Below are 23,797 nucleotides of genomic sequence, written 5' to 3'. Positions count from 1 at the left end.
ACTTACAAAGTACATTTAAAAAAAGATAAACATTGTTATTTGGCAAAGAACACAAGGATGTACCAATTGTTATCAAGAATTTACCGATTCTGTTCATTTCCAAGTTGCTAATTACAATATGGTACCAATTGTTAAGTAATTTCATTTTAAATACCAGATAAATAACAGTGATAATAATGCTGTAAAATGAAGTCAAATATTTTAGTAATTATACTTGAATTTCCTTGCCGTTGCTGGGTACTGGGATACACGGACCAGAATTCTCTGCATTCTTCCTTTTCCCAGTCCTCTTCAGTCTCCCTATCTTTTTCCTCCTCTATGACCCCATTAGATTGTCCTTCTCTCTTTTCTCCATCTCCTGCTCTCTCTGTCCCATTTTTGAAGCATTTATCTCCATCTGAGCATGACCTCATTTTGTCAGAGCTGGCCCGCTCCGAGCTAATGACAACTCTTATTGTTGGAGGGAGGGACAGGATGGTATCTGCAGTGTAGTAAGAGAAATAACCTAGGAAAAACAGAACATACTGATCCAGTAAGTTACACTCTTGCCATACATTGTGTTCCACTACATACCAGACAAAGAATTTAACATACTCAGTAACAAATACATAATTCCGGATGGAGACTTACTCTTTTTCAGGTTTCCATGATGCTGGTGGTGCTGCATAAATTTGTAATCGATTACATTTCAGTGTTTTTCAATGCTTTAGATTTGACATTGAATTCAACACTGTGTATCATTGGTATTGTTCCTTCTCTACATGCCAGAGCCTTGCGCATTGGGTAGATGTTTTCCTTCAGCTCACCATAGTCCTCAGTCCCAAAAAGAATTTAAACAGTGATCAGCACTCAATACTTTTTAAATATTTTTTTCCCCCTCTTTTTTCTCCCCAATTTCGTGGTATCCAATTGGTAGTCAGTCTTGTCCCATCGCTGCAACTCCCGTATTGACTCGGGAGAGGTGAAGGAAGCCAGGCGCACCAATGTGTCGGAGGAAACACCGTACACCTGGCGATTGTGTCAGCGTGCATTGGAGTCGCTAGAGCGTGATGGGACAAGAACATCCCTGCTGGCCAAACCCTCCCCTAACCCGGACGACGCTGGGCCAATTGTGCGCCGCCCCATGGGTCTCCCGGTCATGGCCGGCTGCGACAGAGCCTGGACTTGAACCAGGATCTCTAGTGGCACAGCTAGCACTGCGCCACTTGGGAGGTGCCTCAATACTTAAACTTGATGGGCACTGATGTTTCAATCTGTACCTGTGTGAAGTCTGGTACAGGTAGCAGCTCCTCCCATCTGGAGAGGAACTCCCACACCAGTACCTGCAGTGCTGTGTCATACCGAGGGCCGTAATGTACTGGGAACACCTCCTGAAAAATAGACAATTTAACACACAAGTCCGGTGGCAAGTATTTTCTTCAGCATGGCTTTCGGGGATCATTTGTTATGTGGAAAAGTCTGCAATCATCTCCTGGTAATGTGACAATTAACAATGTCAATAATAGCAACACTTGGCTTTGACGTGACTACTGTGCCAAAAAAAATGCACATAGATGCATTAAATACGTACCTGAAGAAGTGCTCCCTCTCAGAAGGGTCTTCCAGCAGAGTTTGGACCAACTCCACAAAGTTAGACTGTGGCCTCCAACTCATCATCATTACTCTGTCAGTAAGCATAAACAAACAAAACAAATTACTTCAGACATGACCTCAACCTCAACATAAGGCTGAAAAAGTTTTCATATTTTCTTCAACTTAAAGCATAAGTTAACTTACCTTCTTGTGTATATTGCGTATTCTGTTACCAAATGGATTTTGAGTGAGGTGAGTGAGGACTCTGCGTATTAAATCTGCGTATTCCTCCAAAGCTCTGTTGTCCGGAGTCTGCACAACCCTGCCAGGACCAAGAATCAAGGGAGACACTCAAGTGTTTTAGTACTATATCTCTTGACACAATGATGAAAATAATCATGGCCTCTAAACCTTCAAGCTGCATACTGGACCCTATTCCAACTAAACTACTGAAAGAGCTGCTTTCTGTGCTTGGCCCTCCTATGTTGAACATAATAAACGGTTCTCTATCCACCGGCTGTGTACCAAACTCACTAAAAGTGGCAGTAATAAAGCCTCTCTTGAAAAAGCCAAATCTTGACCCAGAAATTATAAAAACTATCGGCCTATATCAAATCTTCCATTCCTCTCAAAAATTGTAGAAAAAGCTGTTGCGCAGCAACCTCACTGCCTTCCTGAAGACAAACAATGTATACGAAACGCTTCAGTCTGGTTTTAGACCCCATCATAGCACTGAGACTGCACTTGTGAAGGTGGTAAATTACCTTTTAATGACGTCAGACCGAGGCTCTGCATCTGTCCTCGTGCTCCTAGATCTTAGTGCTGCTTTTGATACCATCAATCACTACATTCTTTTGGAGAGATTGGAAACCCAAATTGGTCTACATGGACAAGTTCTGACCTGGTTTAGATCTTATCTGTCGGAAAGATATCAGTTTGTCTCTGTGAATGGTTTGTCCTCTGACAAATCAACTGTAAATTTCGGTGTTCCTCAAGGTTCCGTTTTAGGACCACTATTGTTTTCACTATATATTTTACCTCTTGGGGATGTAATTCGAAAACATAATGTTAAATTTCACTGCTATGCGGATGACACACAGCTGTACATTTCAATGAAACATGGTGAAGCCCCAAAATTGCCCTCTCTAGAAGCCTGTGTCTCAGACATAAGGAAGTGGATGGCTGCAAACTTTCTACTTTTAAACTCAGACAAAACAGAGATGCTTGTTCTAGGTCCCAAGAAACAAAGAGATCTTCTGTTGAATCTGACAATTAATCTGGATGGTTGTACAGTCGTCTCAAATAAAACTGTGAAGGACCTCGGCGTTACTCTGGACCCTGATCTATCTTTTGAAGAACATATCAAGACTGTTTCAAGGACAGCTTTTTTCCATCTACGTAACATTGCAAAAATCAGAAACTTTCTGTCCAAAAATGACGCAGAAAAATTAATCCATGCCTTTGTTACTTCTAGGTTGGACTACTGCAATGCTCTACTTTCCGGCTACCTGGATAAAGCACAAAATAAACTTCAGTTATTGCTAAATACGGCTGCTAGAACCAAAAAATTTACAATAATACTCCAGTGCTAGCCTCCCTACACTGGCTTCCTGTTAAGGCAAGGGCTGATTTCAAGGTTTTACTGCTAACCTACAAAGCATTACATGGGCTTGCTCCTACCCATCATTCCGATTTGGTCCTGCCGTACATACCTACACGTACGCTACGGTCACACGACGCGGGCCTCCTAATTGTTCCTAGAATTTCTAAGCAAACAGCTGGAGGCAGGGCTTTCTCCTATAGAGCTCCATTTTTATGGAATAGTCTGCCTACCCATGTGAGAGACTCAGTCTCAACCTTCTAAGTCTTTACTGAAGACAAATCTCTTCAGTAGGTCCTATGTTTAAGTGTAGTCTGGCCCAGGGGTGTGAAGGTGAACGGAAAGGCTGGAGCAACGAACCGCCCTTGCTGTCTCTGCCTGGCCAGTTCCTCTCTTTCCACTGGGATTCTCTGCCTCTACCCCTATTACAGGGGCTGAGTCACTGGCTTACTGGTGGTCTTCCATGCCGTCCCTGGGAAGGGTGCGCCACTTGAGTGGGTTGAGTCACTGACGTGGTCTTCCTGTCTGGGTTGGCGCTCCCCCTTGGGTTGTGCCGTGGCGGAGATCTTTGTGGGCTATACTTGGCCTTGTCCCGGGATGGTAAGGTGGTGGTTGGAGATATCCCTCCAGTGGTGTGGGGGCTGTGCTTTTGCAAAGTGGGTGGGGTTATAGCCTACCTGTTTGGCCCTGTCCGGGGGTTTCATCGGATGGGGCCACAGTGTCTCCTGACCCCTCCTGTCTCAGCCTCCAGTATTTATGCTGCAGTAGTTGTGTCGGGGGGCTAGGGTCAGTCTGTCACATCTGGAGTATTTCTCTTGTATTTTTCGGTGTCCTGTGTGAATTTAAATATGTTCTCTCTAATTCTCTCTTTCTCTCTCTTTCTTTCTCTCTCTCGGAGGACCTGAGCCCTAGGACCATGCCTCAGGATTACCTGGCTTGATGACTCCTTGCTGTCCCCAGTTCACCTGGCCGTGCTGCTGCTCCAGTTCCAACTGTTCTGCCTGCAGCTATGGAACCCTGACCTGTTCACCAGATGTGCTACCTGTCCCAGACCTGCTGGAACCCTGACCTGTTCACCAGACGTGCTACCTGTCCCAGACCTGCTGTTTTCAACGCTCTAGAGACAGCAGGAGCAGTAGAGATACTCTCAAAGATCGGCTATGAAAAAGCCAACTGACACTTACTCTTGTGTTACTGACTTGTTGCACCCTCGACAACTACTATGATTATTATTATTTGACCATGCTGGTCATTTATGAACATTTGAACATCTTGGCCATGTGCTGTTATCTCCACCCGGCACAGCCATAAGAGGACTGGCCACCCCTCAGCCTGGTTCCTCTCTAGGTTTCTTCCTAGGTTTTGGCCTTTTCTAGGGAGTTTTTCCTAGCCACCGTGCTTCTACACCTGCATTGCTTGCTGTTTGGGGTTTTAGGCTGGGTTTCTGTACAGCACTTTGAGATATCAGCTGATGTAAGAAGGGCTATATAAATAAATTTGATTTGACTCTTATCGATGACGGCAAAACTGCTTTCTTCAAGATAGATGGAACAACTCATCTTGTCGTCATCCCTGAGGTTTCTTTATTACTGTTTCAGGTTTTTTTTACTTTTCTCTGCATTGCTTCAACGTCCTGTTAAATCCAAGTGCATCAAACTCTGAAGTAAATTTGGCATAGACATGCTTGTTTTTATAGGCGAGAAGCTGCTCTTGAACACTCATCTGCCCAGAGTGTTAATGCATGGACCTCCTGAGACGTTCAGCTGTATCCCGATTTTAATGTGAAAGAACCACATCAGTTGAAAGCGGTCAGAAACTGGTAAACAATATTAGCTAGCAAGTTTATTGTACAGTTTATGAAAAATGTGTACTAGATAAGTGTTTTTCAAATTCTGGCTATTACTGGCCAGTCCTTCAGATGGTTAGCAGACATTAACTTACTTAGCTAGTAGTAGTAAGCTAGTTTCTATCCAAGCAGTCTACCAAGGAAGAGGAACATGTTTTGCTAATCTCTGGTACAAAAAAGGTTGAGAAAGACTGAACTAAATTACTTACCATAAGGTTCCTGTTTTACAGGGGAATCCGGTTGAGTCGGCTCCAGCAGCACAGTAGCTGAATTTATCATCTCAGACCCTGAAGAACCTGGTTGGTGACCAAGGACCTCATCAGGTGTCCAACTGGATGAAGATCGGTCTGTGGAAGCAACAGCTCAGTTGACAGTACTCACATAATCAATATTAACTACCAAGCTTGTGGCAACAGGCCAAGTTACTGTGTAAAAAAAATGTGTACGAGAGACCGTATGAGAGAACCTACCAGAATTCTCAATTTCTAGCGGGGAATCAGATTGAGTAGACTACAAAAGCTTTGCATCTGAATTTATCACCCCAATCTCCTAAGTACTTGGTTGGTGACAGAGGTCACAATCAACAATGGCAATCCATCTTTCTCCACGATGGTTGTAACCACTCTTGTTATTGTCATCCTTGGTTTTTTTGTATTCCTGTTTCAGCTTTTTTAGTTTCTCTGCATTGCTTCAACATCCTGGTAAATCCTATGGCGGCGAGCTCTGAACCCAATTTGGCATAGACATGCTCGTTTTTATAGGAGAGAAGCTGCTTCTGGACACTACCAGCTGCCCAGAGTTAACAATGCCTGAACCTCCTAAGACGACCAGTGGCATCCAGATTCCTCTGTGAAAAAACAGCATAAGTTGAAAGCAGTCAGAAACTTGTAAACAATATTAGCTAGCACGCTAACAGTACAGTTTATGAAAAATGGGAACTAGATAAGTGTTTCAACTTCTGGCCATTACTTGCCGGTCTCTCAGATGATTAGAGCTTACAAAATCAGTTCTAATCCATTCCACAAAGGGGAGCGCCAAATCTTACCTGTCCCTGGTACAATATATATTTTTTAATTTGTACTAGATGACGTACCATAATCTTCAGAGGAAACAGTCAACTCCAACAGCCTAGAAGCTGAAGTTCTCACCCCAGACCCTGAAGTTTGTGGAAGTTCATCAGGTGTCCAACTGGATAATGATTTGTCTGGAAAAGCACCAGATCAGATAAAAGCACTCACACAAACAAACAAACAACCGCCGGCTATTTCTGACCAGTGTGCTGTTAAGGTGCAATGCCAACAACCTTGTCGTAATAAAGTTCTCTATATCATTTGTTATGTAGGCAATCATGTTTAACATTTACAATTCGGTTTATTTATGTGTATTCATGGTTAACAGTTCCCTTTGTTGTTTAATGTGCCTGTATGCACTTGGGTGAGGATTGTTTTGGAGCAACTTGCACCTTTTGGTGATCTCAGGTTTCCCAGAATCAAATTATTGTGAAATTTAGTCAGCTTCCTTATTTACTTCTGGGTCCAAACGTGTTAACAATTGAGAGTTGTGTTGTGCCAAAGAGGAAGTAGTCTCCACCCTTGCAAAAGGAAACTCTCAGACAAAGCCCCACCCCTTCCGTACACTGCTTTAAACAGGGGAGAAGGACTCCCCCCTTTCATTGAAGTTCAAGGCCGACCGCGGCACTGCAGGCATTGTTTGCAGGAAAAAGGATCCCCGTTATAGCGAATAGGAAAATGCCAATCTTCGTGGTCTATCTGTAAATAGAACAAAATCAAAGACAATCATGGTACCAATAATTGCTTCTCTTACACCAGATGTATGTCTTTGAAACAATTCTCTGGATACGATTATGATCAGAGTATTTTTTTTGGTAATTATTCATAAACAAAAAATAATTGTGCCAGCACACATCCTTTTAATTTCAGTCAGTCTTGTGCGAGGTTCTACGTGGTCTATATCAGTGGTTCCCAAACTGTGGGGTGCGGGGTCCCCCCCCCATTTTTACTCAGTCCGGCTTTCAACTTACTCTTGAAAGTTGTAATAGTAAAATGCACAAGCTGCAATTTCGAAATTGGGTAATCCATCATCAGTTTTCCTCTTGTTATGTCAGTCATGGCATACCTTTTGAGAGCTATTTAAAACTTGTCAGAAATGTTTAAGATCTGTTTGAAAAGGCTGCATGTACTTTCAGCCTGTTTTGGTGGGATGGAGTTTTGGCCTCCCTGGTGACACCATCAGGTGCTAAATTTGTTAATAGACCAATAAAAAGGGCTCCAAACTTCTATGCCAATAACAGCTAGTTTTATCCTACCCACTCAGAGCAAAATTCTTGCTTGAGAAATAGTTTTTTGCTAAGAAGGTATTTTTGTTTATTTTTGACCATTTTAATTAAACTATCACAGTGAGGTACTTAATTGTTACCCAGAAATGTTTTATTTAACTAGGCAAGTCAGTTAAGAACAAATTCTTATTTACAATGACGGCCTACCCCGGCCTAACCCAGACGATGCTGGGCCAATTGTTCACCGCCCTATGGGACTCCCAATCACGGCAGTTGTGACACAGCCTGGAATCAAACCAGGGTCTGTAGTGACACCTCTAGCACTGAGATGCAGTGCTTTAGACCGCTGCGCCACTCAGGAGCTCAATATCAAAATGTTTTGATGCTGAGATAAAAACGGCTGCATTGGACCTTTTACTTTTTTGCCGTAACCATGAGCCATTGGGAATACCAAAGAGATTGATAACTAATCCCTTTCATCTTTGGGAAAACTCTTATTTTGAAGGATTTGGGAAAAACAACGTGAGCCGGAAGTGATTTGTGATTCTTGTTTCTGACCTGGAGGCTTCAATAGGTGGGCTATCTCGGCCCACTTTTATCACAGATGAAACAATGAGACCACTATTTCACCGGATGTATAAATGTGAAGCATCCGGTTGGAGTTTCAAATCAATACCAAATATGGTAGTGAGAGGAAGCCCAGTGGCCGGCAGTGGGAGAAGATGGAAAGAGATGGATTTTGGCCGACATTCTGCTAATTTACTCATCAATTAAACATTTCATCTCAATACAGTTTTCTGTTCCCAAAACTACAATATGTTACGAACAGAGTGGACTAAGTTTGGTAAACAAAAATCGCGTTGTTTAGAAGGCGTGCAAAGGCGAATAGAGTTATTGCTCACGCGCACTTCAGAGTAGGCGTTCCCCAACGGAGATAGACAAATGAACGTGCCAATAGGATCACGTTTTCTTCTGCTTGGCTCTGCCTACCTCATTGCTTGTTCTGCCCACTATTGCTCATTTGTTCCCATTTGAAACGACAGGCTGTGGTCTATCTTGGTTTAGTTATACGCGTCTTTGCATTTATGCGAACCGTGCTAGGCAGACTATTGTGAAAAGGGTATTCTATAAACTTCTACAAATAGCAAATAAATAACCATGGAAAACAAAAAATCCCTGTCCTGTGCATGTCAATGGACACCTGAGGAGGTAGTGGCATTGTTAACACGCTGGGCAGATGGGAGTGTTCAAGAGCAGCTTCTCTCCGCAGTGAGAAACGAGAGAGTCTTTATCAAACTTAGTTCAGAGCTTGATGCCCTAGGCTTCATCAAAACATCGACACAGTGCAGGTGGAAAATAAAGAAGCTGAAACAGGAATACAAAAAAATCAAGGACGACAAAAACAAGAATGCCTCCACCTGTCTTAGAAGAAGATGGTTTGCCATCATGGATAGTGTCCTCGGTCACCAACCAAGTGGTACCTTGTTGGAGTCTGGCTTGGTAATGAATTCTCAAAATATTTTGGAGTCCACGCCTGATGCCCCACCAGAGGAGGAAGATCCCGGTAACTTAGACTAATGTCCCTTTTCCAAAGTAGGGTTTTACACCAGGCTGTATGTAAACTCTGGATTGCTAAAACTATGTATTGACCATTGAGAAGCTTTGAAGCCACCGGTCGGCCATATTGGCACTCCCCAGTAGGAGCAGTCCTCTATAGGATTTAATGGAATTCTACAGTATTTCAATGAAAAGTTTCAAGGACAGAATTACATGTATTTACGTTTTTTTGTTTTGTTCTAGTGGACAGTAACATTAGTAATATACTTTAAGGAAAATGTTTTTATTTTATTTATTAAATCAAATTGTATTTGTCACATGCGTCGAATACAACAGGTGTAGACCTTACAGTGAAATGCTTACTTACAACTAACAATGCAGTTAAGAATAACAAATAATTAAAGAGCAAGCAGTAAATAACAATAGCGGGGCTATATACTGGTACAGAGTCAATGTGCGGGGACACCGGTGTCAAGGTAATATGTACATGTAGGTAGAGCTATTAAAGTGACGATGCATAGATGAGGGTGGGGTGGGGGGGCAATGCAAATAGTCTGGGTTGCCATTTGATTATTATTTGCATGCTTAGCGCACAATCTAATTTAAAAGTATGCATTAAGGTGTCTGTAATTAAATCCATGTGGCAAAAACGAATGTAGACAAATGCATTTTTGTAGCTTCCAAAATATTATTTTACTATGTGGAGGAGTGCCAACGGTGGCTTCAACACAGCGCCCACACACACAAGACCAGTTATAGTGGTATATATATATAAACCATTGGTTTACACTGTCACTTGGCCTGTATTTCCACCCCTGGAGGCCAGGCAAAAAAGTATTGGGCCATGGCCTATTTTTCATCATGCCAACACCAATGTGACTTTCCATGCGTTTCCCCACAGTGGAGGCTGGTGGGAGAACGGGCTGATTGGAATGGCTGTGATTTCCATGTTTGATACCATTCCAGCCATTACTCCTCCCACCAGCCTCCACTGGTTTCCCAGTGTTATAAACTAAGTAACAATAGGAAATGGTGAATGGTGTTTCCATAGCTAAATCTACTTGCAAGTGTAGGTTAACACTGCGTATGTTAGCAATATATAGCTCGGCCCAGGGTTTTGTGGTGCAGTCCGTTAGGTGCTCGCATCTGCACCGTAAAAGCCATGATGCAGCTCTCTTCTTTCCCGCTACATTGGCAGCAGCAGTGGGAATGAAACAGCTTGTGCCACAGGCTAAGCCCAGGCCTCTGGGCAGAGGCAGTACAGTACAAAGCTCTCACATACCATGTTACACAATCTTTGCTAGTTATTATGTCCCTGTTTGTGTGAGTACTCATGTTATCTGGTGCTTCCACAGACAAGTCACCATCCAGTTGGATGCCTGATGAGGTCCACAGTCTCTTTAGTCACCGTTCAGGGTCTGGCGGGATAAATTCAGCTTCTAGGCTGTTGGAGTCGGCTGATTCCCCACAAAAAGCTGAAGATTATGGTAAGCTCAAACACTGATCCATTACATTTTTAGTAGGCCTAAATGGCCTATGACCTTACTGGATAACATTTTCTGTGTTTTCTTGTGTCCTTCAACTGATCTGGTGCATTCACAGATGAATCTCCATTCCGCTGGACGCCTGAGGAGGTAGTGGCATTGTTAACACTCTGGGCAGATGGGAGTGTTCAGGAGCAGCTTCTCTCATCAGTGAGAAACGAGAGAGTCTTTACCAAACTTAGTTCAGAGCTCGCTGCCCTGGGATTTAACAGGTCATCAAAGAGGTGCAGAGAGAAAATAAAAAAGCTGAAACAAGAGTATCATAAAATCAAGGACAACAATAAGAAGAGGAGCTACAACTGCCGTAGAGAAAGATGGTTTGCCATCATGGATAGTGTCCTCCGTCACCAACGAAGTACTTTGGTAATAGATTCAGATGGAAATATTTTGGAGTCAACTCAACCTGATTCCCCACAAGAAGTCAAAGATTCTGGTAAGTTAAGCTGCCTAGTACAGCATCAACACTAGTGACATTTTTAAAACACTAAATTGGCATGCGACTGGAAGCTCGGAAGTTAATATTGTCTTTGCTAGTTATGTCCCTGTTTGTGTGAATACTCATGTTATCTGTTGCTTCCCCAGACAAATCTCCATCCAGTTGGACACCTGAGGTCCATGGTTTCCTTGGTCACCGACTAGGAACCTCAGCTACTATGATAAATTCACCTACTATGCTGTTGGAGTCGACTGATTCACCTCTCGAAGCAGAACATTATGGTAAGTCATCTAGTGATGTCTTTCTGAACCTTTTTTACGGACTCAATGTCTGCTAACCATCTGAGGGACCAGACAGTAAAATAGTCAGAATGAGAAACAAACAACAAAAACAGAAACGCAACATGTAAAGTGTTGGTCCCATGTTTCATGAGCTGAAATAAAAGATCCCAGAAATGTTCCATATGCACAAAAAGCTTATTTCTCTCAAATTTGATCAACAAACTTGTTTGCCAAGATTTTCCACACACCTGACAGGTGTGGCATATCAATAAGCTGATTAAACAGCATGGTCGTTGCACAGGTGCACCTTGTGCTGGGGACAATAAAATGCACCGTTTTGTGCTGGGGACAATGGCCACTCTAAAATGTGCAGTTTTCAAATAAAATGTTATTTGTCACATACACATTAAGCAAATGTTATTGCAGGTGTAGCGAAATGCTTGTGTTCCTAGCTCCAACAGTGCAGTAGTATCTAACAATTCACAACAATACACACAAGTAAAAGGATGGAATTAAGAAATACATTTAGATTTATTTAACATTTGTTTTGGTTACTACATGATTCCATATGTGTTATTTCATCGTTTTGATGTCTTCACTATTATTCTACAATGTAGAAATACCCTTGAATGAGTAGGTGTGTCCAAACTATTGACTGGTACTGTATATTTGAGATTCTTCAAAGTACCCACCCTTTGCCTTGATGACAGCTTTGCACACTCTTGGAATTCTCTCAACCAGCTTCACCTGAAATGCTTTTCCAACAGTCTTGAAGGAGTTCCCACATATGCTGAACACTTGTTGGCTGCATTTCCTTCACTCTGTGGTCGCACTCATCCCAAACCATCTCAATTGGGTTGAGGTCGGGTGATTGTGGAGGCCAAGTCATCTGATGCAGCACTCCATCACTCTCCTTCTTGGTCAAATAGCCCTTACACAGCCTGGAGGTGTGTTGGGTCATTGTCCTGTTGAAAAACAAATGATAGTCCCACTAAGCCCAAACCAGATGGGATGGCATATCGCTGCAGAATGCTGTTGGTTAAGTGTGCTTTGAACTATAAATAAATCAGTGTCACAAGTAAAGCACCATCACACCACCTCCATGCTTCACAGTGGGAACCACACATGCGGAGATCATCCATTCACCTACTCTGCGTCTCACAAAGACATGGCGGTAGGAACTAAAAATCTCAAATTTCAACTCATCAGACCAAAGGACAGATTTCCACTGGTCTAATGCCCATTGCTCGTGTTTCGTGGCCCAAGCAAGTGTCTTCTTCTTATTGGTGTCCTTCAGTAGTGGTTTCTTTGCAGCAATTTGACAATGAAGGCCTGATTCACGCAGTCTCCTCTGAACAGTTGATGTTAAGATGTCTGTTACTTGAACTTATTTGGGCTGCAATTTCTGAGGCAGGTAAATCGAATGAACGTGTCCTCTGCAGGAGAGGTGACTCTGGGTATTCCTTTACTGTGGCGGTCCTCATGAGAGCCAGTTTCATCATAGCGCTTGATGGTTTTTGCGACTGCACTTGAAGAAACTTTCAAAGTTGTTAAAATTCTCCAGATCGACTGACCTAAAGTAATGGACTGCCATTTCTCTTTGCTTATTTGAGCTGTTCTTGCAATAATATGGACTTGGTCTTTTACCAAATATGGCTGTCTTCTGAAAACCACCCCTATCTTGTCCCAACACAACTGATTGGCTCAAACTCATTAAGTAAAGAAATTCCACAAATTAACTTAACAAGGCACCTGTTAATTAAAATGCATTCCAGGTGACTACCTCATGAAGCTGGTTGAAAGAATGCCAAGTGTGTGCAAGGCAAAGGGTGGCTACTTTGAAGAATCTAAAACATGTATTTTTTATTTGTTTAACACTTCTTTCTTCTTACATGATTCCAAATGTGTTATTTCATAGTTTGGATGTCTTCACTATTGTACAATGTAGAAAATAGGAAAAATAATAAAATCCTTTAGTATGTATGCCCAAACCTTTGACTGGTACTGTAAATATTAGATAGAGCAATGTCGGAGTGGCATTGACTAAAATACAGTGCAATAGAATACAGTATATACATATGAGATTAGTAAAGCAGCATGTAAACATTATTTAAACATTACTAAAGTGACCAGTGATTCTATGTATATAGGGCAGCAGCCTCTAAGGTGCAGGGTTGAGTAACCGGGTGGTAGCTGGCTAGTGATGGCAATTTTCTTTTTTTAAACCTTTTATTTAACTAGGCAAGTCAGTTAAGAACAAATAATGACGGCCTAGGAACACTGGGTAAACTGCCTTCTTCAGGGGCAGAAAGACATTTGTACCTTGTCAGCTCGGGGATTTGAACTTGCAACCTTTCGGTTACTAGCCCAACGCTCTAACCACTGGACTATCCTGCAGCCCCATTTAACAGTGATGGCCTCGAGATAGAAGCTGTTTTTCAGTCCCAGCTTTGATGCACCTGTACTTACCTGGCTTTCTGGATGATAGTGGGGTTAACAGGCCGTGGCTCGGGTGGTTGATGTCCTTTGAGCTTTTTGGCCTTCCTGTGACATCGGGTGCTGTAGGTGTTCTGAAGGGCAGGTAGTTTGCCCCCGGTGATGCGGTGGGCAGACCGTACCACCCTCTGGAGAGTTCTGCGGTTGCGGGCGGTGCAGTTGCCATACCACGCGGTGATACAGACAGGCTCAATTGTGCATCTATAAAAGTTTGAGGGAACTTCTTCAGCCTCCTGAGATTGAAGAGGCGCTGTTGCTCCTTCTTCACCTTATTGTCTATATGGGTGGACCATTACAGATCGTCAGTGATGTGTACGCCGAGGAACTTGAAGCTTTCCACCTTCTCCACTGCGGTCCCGTCGATGTGGATAAGGGCGTGCGCCCTCTGCTGTTTCATGAAGTTCCACGATCAGCTCCTTTGTTTTGTTGACGTTGAGTGAAAGGTTATTTTCCTGGCACCACTCTCCCAGAGCTCGCATCTCCTCCCTGTAGGTTGTCTCGTCATTGTTGGTAATTAGGCCTACGACTGTGTCGTCTGCAAACTTGATGATTGAGTTGGAGGCGTGCATGGCCACGCAGTCATGGGTGAACAGGGAGTACAAGAGGGGGCTGAGCAAGCACCCCTGTGGGGCACCTGTATTGAGGATCAGCGAAGTGGAGGTGTCGTTTTCTACTTTCACCACCTGGGGGCGGCCCGTCAGGAAATCCAGGACCCAGTTGCACAGGGCGGGGTTCAGACCCAGGGCCCCGAGCTTAATGATGAGCTTGGACGGTACTATGGTGTTGAATGCTGAGCTATAGTCAATGAACAGCTTTCTAACATAGGGGATAGGGCGATGGCAATCGCATTGTCTGTGGATCTATTGGGGCGGTAAGCAAATTGAAGTGGATCTAAGGTGTAAGGTAGAGGTGATATGATCCTTAACTAGCCTCTCAAAGCACTTCATGATGACAGACGTGAGTGTTACAGGGCGATAGTAATTTAGTTCAGTTTGCTTTCTTGGGTACAGGAACAATGGTGGACATCTTGAAGCAAGTAGGGACAGCAGACCGGGAAAGGGAGAGATTGAATATGTACGTAAACACACCAGCCAGCTGGTCTGCGCATGCTTTGAGAAGGAGAGCCACAGTCCTTGGTAGCGGGCCACGTCGGTGCCACTGTGTTATCATCAAAGCGGTCGAAGGTGTTTACCTTGTCCGGAAGCAAGACGGTGTGGCTGGTTTTCCCTTTGTAGTCCGTGCTTGTCTGTAGACCATGCCACATACATCTTGTGTCTGAGCCATTGAATTGGGACTCCAGTTTGTCTCTGTACTGACATGTTTGATTGCCTTCTGGAGGAAATAACGACACTGTTTGTATTCTGCCATATTCCCAGTCACCTTGCCATGGTTAAATGTGGTGGTTCGCACTTTCAGTTTTGCACGAATGCTGCCATCTATCCACGGTTTCTGGTTTGGGTAGGTTTTAATAGTCACAGTGGGTACAACATCCCCTATACACTTCCTGATGAACTCAGTCACCATGTCCGTGTATACGTCAATGTTATTCTCAGAGGCTACCCGGAACATATCTCAATCCGATGATCAAAACAATCTTGAAGCATGGATTCCGATTGGTCAGACCAGCGTTGAATAGACCTTAGCACGGGTACTTCCTGTTTGACTTTCTGCCTATAAGAAGGCAGGAGCAAAATGGAGTCGTGATCAGATTTGCCGAAGGGAGCTCGGGGGAGGGGCTTGAAGGCATTTTTAAAGTTGAGTAGCAGTGGTTCAATGTTTTTCCAGAGCGAGTCCTTCAGTCAATGTGTTGGTAGAACTTCGGTAGTGTTTTCCTCAAATTTGCTTTGTTAAAATCCCCATCTACAATAAATGTGGCCTCAAGGTATATGGTTTCCAGTTTGCATAAAGTCCAGTGAAGTTTTTTGAGGGCCGTCGTGGTATCGGCTTGAGGGGGGATATATGCGGCCGAGACTAACCGAAGAGAATTCTCTTGGGAAGAAATACGGTCGGCATTTGATTGAGGTATTCTAGGTCGGGTGAACAAAAGGAGTGTGTATGTTATCACAATCGCATAATGAGTAGTTAATCATAAAACACAACCACACCACCCCACCTTTCTTTGTCCCGGACAGTTCTTTATTCATGTCTGCGCGATGTACTGAGAACCCAGCTGGCTGTATGGATGGGGACAGTATATCCCGAGAGAGCCATGTTTCTGTGAAACAGAGTATGTTACAATCCCTGATGTCTCTCTGGAAGGAGATCCTCGCCCTATGCTTGTCTACTTTATTGTCCAGAGACTGAACATTAGTGAGTAATATACTCGGAACCTGTGGATGGTGTGCACGCCTACTCAGTCGGACTAGAAGTCCACTCCAAATATCTCTTCTCGGCCGGCGGTGTTTTGAAGCAGCCTCTGGGAATAAGTTCAATTGCCCTGGGGGGTACGAACAAAGGATTCAATTCTGGAAAGTCTTAGGAGCTAGAAGCAGAGCTGCCATATCTGTCGGTGCCATTTTTTTGTCACACAACACAATGCCACAGACGTCTCAAGTTTTGAGGGAGCGCACAATTGGCATGCTGACTGCAGGAATGTCCACCAGAGCATTTAATGTTAATTTCTCTACCATAAGCCACCTCCAACTTAGCTTTAGAGAATTTGACAGTACATCCAACCAGCCTCACAACCGCAGCCCATGTGTATGGCTTCCTGTGAGTCAGTGGTTTGCTGATGTCAATGTTGTGAACAGAGTGTCCCATGGTGGCAGACAACAAACCCAATTGCATTTTATCGATAGCAATTTGAATGCACAAAAATACCGCAACGAGATCCTGAGGGTTGTTTTTTTTTTTTATTATCTGTGACCAACAGATCCATATCTGTATTCCCATTCATGTGAAATACAGTTGAAGTCGGAAGTTTACATATACCTTTGCCAAATACATTTAAACTCAGTTTTTCACAATTCCTGACATTTAATCCTAGTAAAAATTCACTGTCTTAGGTCAGTTAGGAACCACCACTTTATTTTAAGAATGTGAAATGTCAGAATAGTAGAGAGAATAATTTTTCAGCTTTTATTTCTTTCATCACATTCCCAGTAGGTCAGAAGTTTACATACACTCAATTAGTATTTCATAGTGTTGCCTTTTAAATTGTTTCACTTGAGTCAAACGTTTCAGCTAGCCTTCCACAAGCTTCCCACAATGAGTTGGGTGAATGTTGGCCCATTCCTCCTGACAGAGCTGGTGTAACTGAGTCAGGTTTGTAGGCCTCCTTGCTCACACACGCTTTTTCAGTTCTGCCCACAAATTTTCTATGGGATTGAGGTCAGGGCTTTGATGGCCACTCCAATTCTTTGACTTTGTTGTCCGTAAGCCATTTTTCCACAACTTTGGAAGTATGCTTGGGGTCCATGTCCATCTGGAAGACCCATTTCCGACCAAGCTTTAACTTCCTGACTGATGTCTTGAGATGTTGCTTCAATATATCCACATCATTTTCCTGCCTCTTGATGCCATCTATTTTGTGAAGTGCACCAGTCCCTCTTGCAGCAAAACACCCCCACAACATGATGCTGCCACCCCTGTGCTTCACGATTGGGATGGTGTTCTTCGGCTTGCAAGCATCCCCCTTCTTCTCCAAACATAACGATGGTCATTATGGCCAAACAGTTCTATTTTTGTTTCATCAGACCAGAGGACATTTCTCCAAAAAGTATGATCTTTGTCCTCATGAGCAGTGGCTTCTTCCTTGCTGAGCAGCCTTTCAGGTTATGTCAATATAGGACTCATTTTACTGTGGATATAGATACTTTTGTACCTGTATCCTGCAGCATCTTCACAAGGTCCTTTGCTTTTGTTCTGGGATTGATTTGCACTTTTCGCACTAAAGTACGTTCATCTCTAGAAGACAGAACACGTCTCCTTCCTGAGCGGTATGACAGCTGTGTGGTTCCATGCTGTTTTTACTTGTGTACAATTGTATGTACAGATGAACGTGGTACCTTGAGGTGTTTGTAAATTGCTCCCAAGGATGAACCAGACTTGTGGAGGTCTACAACTTATTTTCTGGGGTCTTGGCTGATTTTAGATTTTTCCATGATGTCAAGCAAAGTGGGACTGAGTTTGAAGGTAGGCCTTGAAATACATCCACAGGTACATCTCCAATTGACTCAAATGATGTCAATTAGCCTATCAGAAGCTTCTAAAGCCATGACATCATTTTCTGGAATTTTCCAAGCTGTTTAAAGGCACAGTCAAATTTGTGTATGTAAACTTCTGACCCACTGGAATTGTGATACAGTGAAATAATCTGTCAGTAAACAATTGTTGGAAAAATACTTGTCATGCACAAAGTAGATGTCCTAACCGACTTGCCAAAACTATAGTTTAAGACCCTTTTGGAGTGGTTGAAAAACGATTTTTAATGACTCCAACCTAAGTGTATGTGAACTTCCTACTTCAACTGTACATAGATTAGGGCCTAATGAATTTATTTCAATTGACTGATTTCCTCATATGACTTGTAACTCTTTGAAATTGTTGAATGTTTTGTTTATTTTTGTTCAGTATAGTACACATTTTTGGAAAACTGTTTAAACTTGCTAGGTAATATTGTTTGCCAGTTTAAGTGCTTTTAACAGATCTGGTGCATTCACAGATGAATCTCGAGCCAGCTGGTCACCTGAGGAGGTCCATGCGTTGTTAACACTCTGGGCAGATGGGAGTGTTCAGGAGCAGCTTCTCTCCACAGTGAGAAACAAGAGAGTCTTTACCAAACTAAGTTCCGAGCTCGCTGCCCTCGGATCTACGAAGACGTCTAAGCAGTGCAGAGAGAAAATAAAAAAGCTGAAACAGGAATACAAAAAAATCAAGAACGACACAAGCAAAAATAGTTCCAATAGTCATGGAACAAGATGGTTTGCCATCATGGATGCTGTCCTCAGTCAGCGAACAAGAACTTCAATGCTTTTGGAGTCGACTCAGCTTAAGTCCTTGCCAGAGGCAGAAGACTCTGGTAAATTAAGTTGTACTATACATTCTCAAAATGTTAACTTGGCCCCTATGTTGTTTGTGTGAGTGCTTTTAAAATGGTGCCTAGTTTCATAGATATTCACTGAAGCTGGCTAGTATCCCAAACCCTAGCTAAAGACATTTTTAGATCTAACCTATACAATATTGTAGGTTAAAACTGTCCTAGGATTGTATTATTATGTAATACATATTCTTGTTTGTGTTTCCCACTGTAGGTCCCTGTTTAACTCTCTCCTCCCTACGTCTCCTTGCTCCACCATTACGCCTGATGTCAGCATTCTTGTGGCAAGTGGCTCAGCAGCATACTGTAAAGCATTTTGGGAAACTGGAGGAGTTTGTAATTTTGGTGACAGAGGTGGTTCCAGAGCTGCTGAGTTCCAGGCAGAGGACCCAACTCCTCCTGGGTCTGAGAGCAACGGTGAGAGATGTGCAGAGGATTCCGATAAAACTATGGGCAGCAACTATTCACAAATATAAAAGCAACATGCAACAATTTCTAAGATTTTACTGAGTTAGTTCATATAAGGAAATCAGTCAATTGAAATAAATTAGGGCCTAATCTATGGATTTCACATGACTAAGAATACAGATGTGTTTGTTGGTCACATGTACCTTTAAAAAAAGGTAGGGGCGTGGATCAGAAAACCAGTCAGTATCTGGTGTGACCACCATTTGCCTCATTAAGCACGACACATCTCTTTCGCAGCGTGGATCAGACTGTTGATTGTGGAACGTTGGCCCACTCCTCTTCAATGGCTGTGTGAAGTTGCTGGATATTGGCGGGAACTGGAACACGCTGTCGTACATGTTGATCCAGGGCATCCCAACATGCTCAATGGGTGACATGTCTGTTGAGTATGCAGGCCATGGAAGAACTGGGACATTTTCAGCTTCCAGGAATTGTGTACAGATCCTTGCAGCATGGGGCCGGGCATTATCATGCTGAAACATGAGGTGATGGCTGCAGATAAATGGCATGACAATGGACCTCAGGATATTGTCACGGTATCTCATTGCATTCAAATTGCCATCGATTAAAATGCAATTGTATTCATTGTCCGTAGCTTATGCCTGCCCATACCATAACCCCACCGCCACCATGGGGCACTCTGTTCACAACATTGACATCAGTAAACAGTTCACCCACAGAACGCCGTACACACTGTCTGCCATCTGCCCGGTATAGTAGAAACTGGGATTCATCTGTGAAGAGCACACTTCTCCAGCATGCCAGTGGCCATTGAAGGTGAGCATTTGCCCACTGAAGTCGGATACGACGCCGATCTGCAGTCACGTCAAGACTGGTGAGGAAGCAGATGAGCTTCCCTGAGACAGATTGACAGTTTGTGCAGAATTTCTCTGGTTGTGCAAACAAATCAGCTGTCCGGGTAGCTGGTCTCTAAAATGACCAGCCACAGTCAACATGCCAATTTCACACTCCCTCAACTTGAGACATCTGTGGCATTGTGTTGTGCGACAAAATGGTGCGTTTTATTGTCCCCAGCACAAGGTGCACCTGTGTAACAATCACGCCGTTTAATCAGCTTCTTGATATGGCACACCTGTCAGGTGGAGGGGTTATCTTGGCAAAGGAGAAATGCTCACTAACAGGGATGTAACAAATTGGTGCACATTTGAGAGAAACAAGCTTTTTGTGCATATGGAACATTTCTGGGATCTTTTATTTCAGCTCATGCAAAATGGGAGCAAAACTTTACGTTTATATTTTTGTTCAGTGTACAGTCGTGGCCAAAGGTTTTGAGAATGACACAAATATTAATTTTCAAAGTCTGCTGCCTCAGTTTGTATGATGGCAATTTGCATATACTCCAGAATGTTATGATCGGGGCACCACCAGTACAGAGCTTGCTCAGGAATGGCAGCAGGCAGGTGTGAGTGCATCTGCACGCACAGTGAGGCGAAGACTTTGAGGATGGCCTGGTGTCAACAAGGGCAGCAAAGAAGCCATTTCTCTCAAGGAAAAACATCAGGGACAGACTGATATTCTGCAAGAGGTACAGGGATTGGACTGCTGAGGACTGGGGTAAAGTAATTTTCTCTGAATCCCCTTTCCGATTGTTTGGGGCATCCAGGAAAAAAGCTTGTCCGGAGAAGACGAGGTGAGCGCTACCATCAGTCCTGTGTCATGCCAACAGTAAAGCATCCTGAGACCATTCATGTGTGGGGTTGCTTCTCAGCCAAGGGAGTGGGCTCACTCACAATTTTGCCTAAGAACACAGCCATGAATAAAGAATGGTACCAACACATCCTCCGAGAGCAACTTCTCCCAACCATCCAGGAACAGTTTGCTGACAAACAATGCCTTTTCCAGCATGATGGAGCACCTTGCCATAAGGCAAAAGTGATAACTAAGTGGCTCGGAACAAAACATCGATATTGTGGGTCCATGGCCAGGAAACTCCCCAGACCTTAATCCCATTGAGAACTTGTGGTCAATCCTCAAGAGGCAGGTGGACAAACAAAAACCCACAAATTCTGACAAACTCCAAGCATTGATTATGCAAGAATGGGCTGCCATCAGTCAGGATGTGGCCCAGAAGTTAATTGACAGCATGCCAGGGCAGATTGCAGAGGTCTTGAAAAAGAAGGGTCAACACTGCAAATTTTGACTCTTTGCATCAACTTCATGTAATTGTCAATAAAAGCCTTTGACACTTATGAAATGCTTGTAATTAAACTTCAGTATTCCATAGTAACATCTGACAAAAATATCTAAAGACACTGAAGCAGCAAACTTTGTGGAAATTAATATTTGTGTCATTCTCAAAACATCTGACTACGACTGTAGTATGTTTTCCCCTGGTGCTACCTCACTTCGACCTCTTTTTCAGCTGGTTCTAGAGTTATGTCGTAATGAGTGCACAGCTGACCTCGTGACCATCCAGCCTCACCTGGATAAAATCCGTTCTTTGACAGAATTCTCTGTACACAAAGAGGTAAGTTAACTTATTTTGGCAGCATTTTGAAGCATTTTTTTTTTTTTCAGCCCACATGTTGAGTTCATGTCCGATGTCATTTGTTTATGCTTACTGACAGAGTAATGATAAGTTGGAGGCTACAGAGTTTAACTTTGTGGAATTGGTCCAAACCCTGCTGGAAGACCCTTCCGAGAGGGAGCACTTCTTTCAGGTAAGAGATATTTCTGGTTTGTGACTTGCAGGTGCCTATTGCTTGTATCAGCATTGGCACAGGACTTTGTCATTATCTATTTTTCAGGTGGTGTTCCCAGTACATTACGGCCCTCGGTATGACACAGCACTGCGGGTACTGGTGTGGGAGTTCCTCTCCAGACTGGAGGAGCTGCTACCTGTACCAGACTTCACACAGGTACAGAATAAAGCATCACAGTATAAGTTTGATCCTTTTAGTCTAAACTAGGTTTTAAGCTTACAAAGATGGCCGGAGTACAACTGAATGGAATATACTCCATGTGTATATAATATCAGTTGTCTGGCATACTGTATTTTAACACTAAATTCCCCTGCTCCTCAGACTGAAGCATGGCTCGGTGCAGGCCCCTCTGTCTTGGAGGAATGTGGACACGCCATATTTGACACTGAAGAGCTGAAGACACTTCTTCAGCACCATCAGCATCATGGAAACCTGAAAAAGAGTAAGTCTCCATCCAGAGCAAACCAAACTCCTGTCATTTGAACTTGATAATGCAGGTGTCAGTGGCAATCATCTTAGCTGTAATGGTAAGAGAAAGGAAAACGCTGCTGAAAAAATATAGCAAGAGTAACGTGTGCTGTCTTTCGTAGGTTATTTCTCTTACTACACTGCAGATACCATCCTATCCACACTGTCCCTCCCTCCAACAATAAGAGTTGTCATTGGCTCTGAGCAGCCCAGCTCTGACAAAACGAGAGATGAAGAGAGAGGACAACCTAATGGGGACAGAGAGGAGGAGGAAATGGAAGAAAGACAGAGTGAAGAGGACTGGGAAGATGAAGACTGCAATGAAATAAGTTATATAAGGCAGGATTTGGAGCAACAGGAGCAGATGGGCATTTCAACGGCAGAGACGTCTGCTCTGTGTATCCCAGTGCCCAGTAACGGTAAGGGGATTCAGGAATTTAAACACTGATCTCATGTTAACAAATTATTGATAACATCTGTTTTACAATCTACATTCCTGATCTTGTCATTACAGGATTTAATGATGACATGTCATCCCGCATCCTTGCCTGCTCCCTATGCCCATTCAATCACATTGAAATTGCAAAACTCCACCAGCACATCAGGATTAGGCATCGAGGAGAGGACCGGAAGCTTTTATGTTCTAAGGAATCTGGGACTTATCACCCCTTTCCCTCAAGCAGCACTAAAAGAATCCCCTATGCACCTATAACCAAGACTCACAAATGCACTCATTGTGGTAAAGTTTTCAAATGCTCCAAAACCCTGAAAGTACATATAGGAATTCACACATTGCCATTCCATTGTAACCAGTGCGAGAAAAGATTTTCTTCCAGGTGTGGTCTGAAAAAACATCAGCGAGTTCACACAGGGGAAAGACCATTCAAATGCTCTCACTGTGACCGAAAATTCATGTGTGCAGGTTCACTCAAATGGCATGTGCGCACACACACTGGGGAGCGTCCCTACTGTTGCACTATTTGTGGGAAAACATCTGTCCAACATCTAGCAAGACACATGCGGATGCATGCAGGGGAGAAAAACTATTTATGTAGCATCTGTGGTAAGGCATTCCTTAGCTCAGGAGAACTAAGGCTGCATACACGATCGCACACAGGAGAATGTCCCTACACCTGTAAACACTGTGGAAAGGGCTTCAAAGCATCATGCCATCTAACACTTCATATGCGATCTCACACAGGAGAGCGTCCATACCCCTGCACCCTGTGCACAAAACGTTTTACTACGGCAAGAGGCCTTAAAAGACACACGCTTACTCACACTGGCGAAAAACCTCACCAGTGCTACAAGTGTGGGAAGAGATTTTCTGTAAGGGGAAATCTGAATACACATCTTAAAAGTCATAGATTTTAGGATGGGATTCTGCAGGAGCAGTCTCGTAGAATTGACTTTATTGAAATAAAATAATTACAATTTCATTAAATACTGAACAAGTTTTACAAGTATTGTGA

At 43.3% G+C, this 23,797-nt stretch overlaps 1 protein-coding gene and 1 long non-coding RNA gene across 3 annotated transcripts in view; one reads left to right on the top strand and one right to left on the bottom strand.

The window, feature by feature from the left end:
* Window positions 1-8,961, bottom strand: part of LOC106612998 (uncharacterized) — a 13,202-nt gene extending 4,241 nt beyond the window's left edge. Inside the window, exons 1-9 of one of the 2 annotated variants that reach the window (XR_001330403.2) lie at window positions 8,733-8,961; window positions 6,112-6,787; window positions 5,489-5,865; window positions 5,228-5,365; window positions 1,777-1,894; window positions 1,571-1,663; window positions 1,260-1,370; window positions 631-813; window positions 215-505 (exon numbers count right to left, since the gene is read on the bottom strand). This is a non-coding gene — a long non-coding RNA (uncharacterized lncRNA). Of the gene's footprint in view, window positions 1-214; window positions 506-630; window positions 1,371-1,570; window positions 1,664-1,776; window positions 1,895-5,227; window positions 5,366-5,488; window positions 5,866-6,111; window positions 6,788-8,732 lie in introns of both variants that reach the window. The other variant, XR_006771183.1, reaches the window with a different exon arrangement.
* LOC106612996 (uncharacterized) lies at window positions 8,346-23,797 on the top strand. The gene is made up of 12 exons (XM_014214786.2): window positions 8,346-8,878; window positions 10,227-10,358; window positions 10,474-10,848; window positions 10,998-11,132; window positions 18,292-18,648; window positions 18,881-19,083; window positions 21,518-21,622; window positions 21,723-21,815; window positions 21,903-22,013; window positions 22,179-22,299; window positions 22,448-22,744; window positions 22,840-23,797. Exons 1-12 carry the CDS (start codon window positions 8,473-8,475, stop codon window positions 23,697-23,699), a joined length of 3,195 nt encoding a protein of 1,064 aa, XP_014070261.1. The 5' UTR covers window positions 8,346-8,472; the 3' UTR covers window positions 23,700-23,797.

Source organism: Salmo salar, chromosome ssa09 (assembly GCF_905237065.1).
Source record: "Salmo salar chromosome ssa09, Ssal_v3.1, whole genome shotgun sequence".
NCBI classification, from domain to species: domain Eukaryota; kingdom Metazoa; phylum Chordata; class Actinopteri; order Salmoniformes; family Salmonidae; genus Salmo; species Salmo salar.
This window is presented reverse-complemented; position numbering and strand designations above follow the sequence as displayed.

Excerpts from the sequence above, each read along its gene's own strand:
- LOC106612996 (XM_014214786.2), top strand. The coding sequence starts at position 8,473 with ATGGAAAACAAAAAATCCCTGTCCTGTGCATGTCAATGGACACCTGAG. Across the intron at positions 21,816-21,902 it reads AGAGGGAGCACTTCTTTCAG|GTGGTGTTCCCAGTACATTA; the intron begins GTAAGAGATATT and ends TCTATTTTTCAG. Across the intron at positions 22,300-22,447 it reads TCATGGAAACCTGAAAAAGA|GTTATTTCTCTTACTACACT; the intron begins GTAAGTCTCCAT and ends TGTCTTTCGTAG.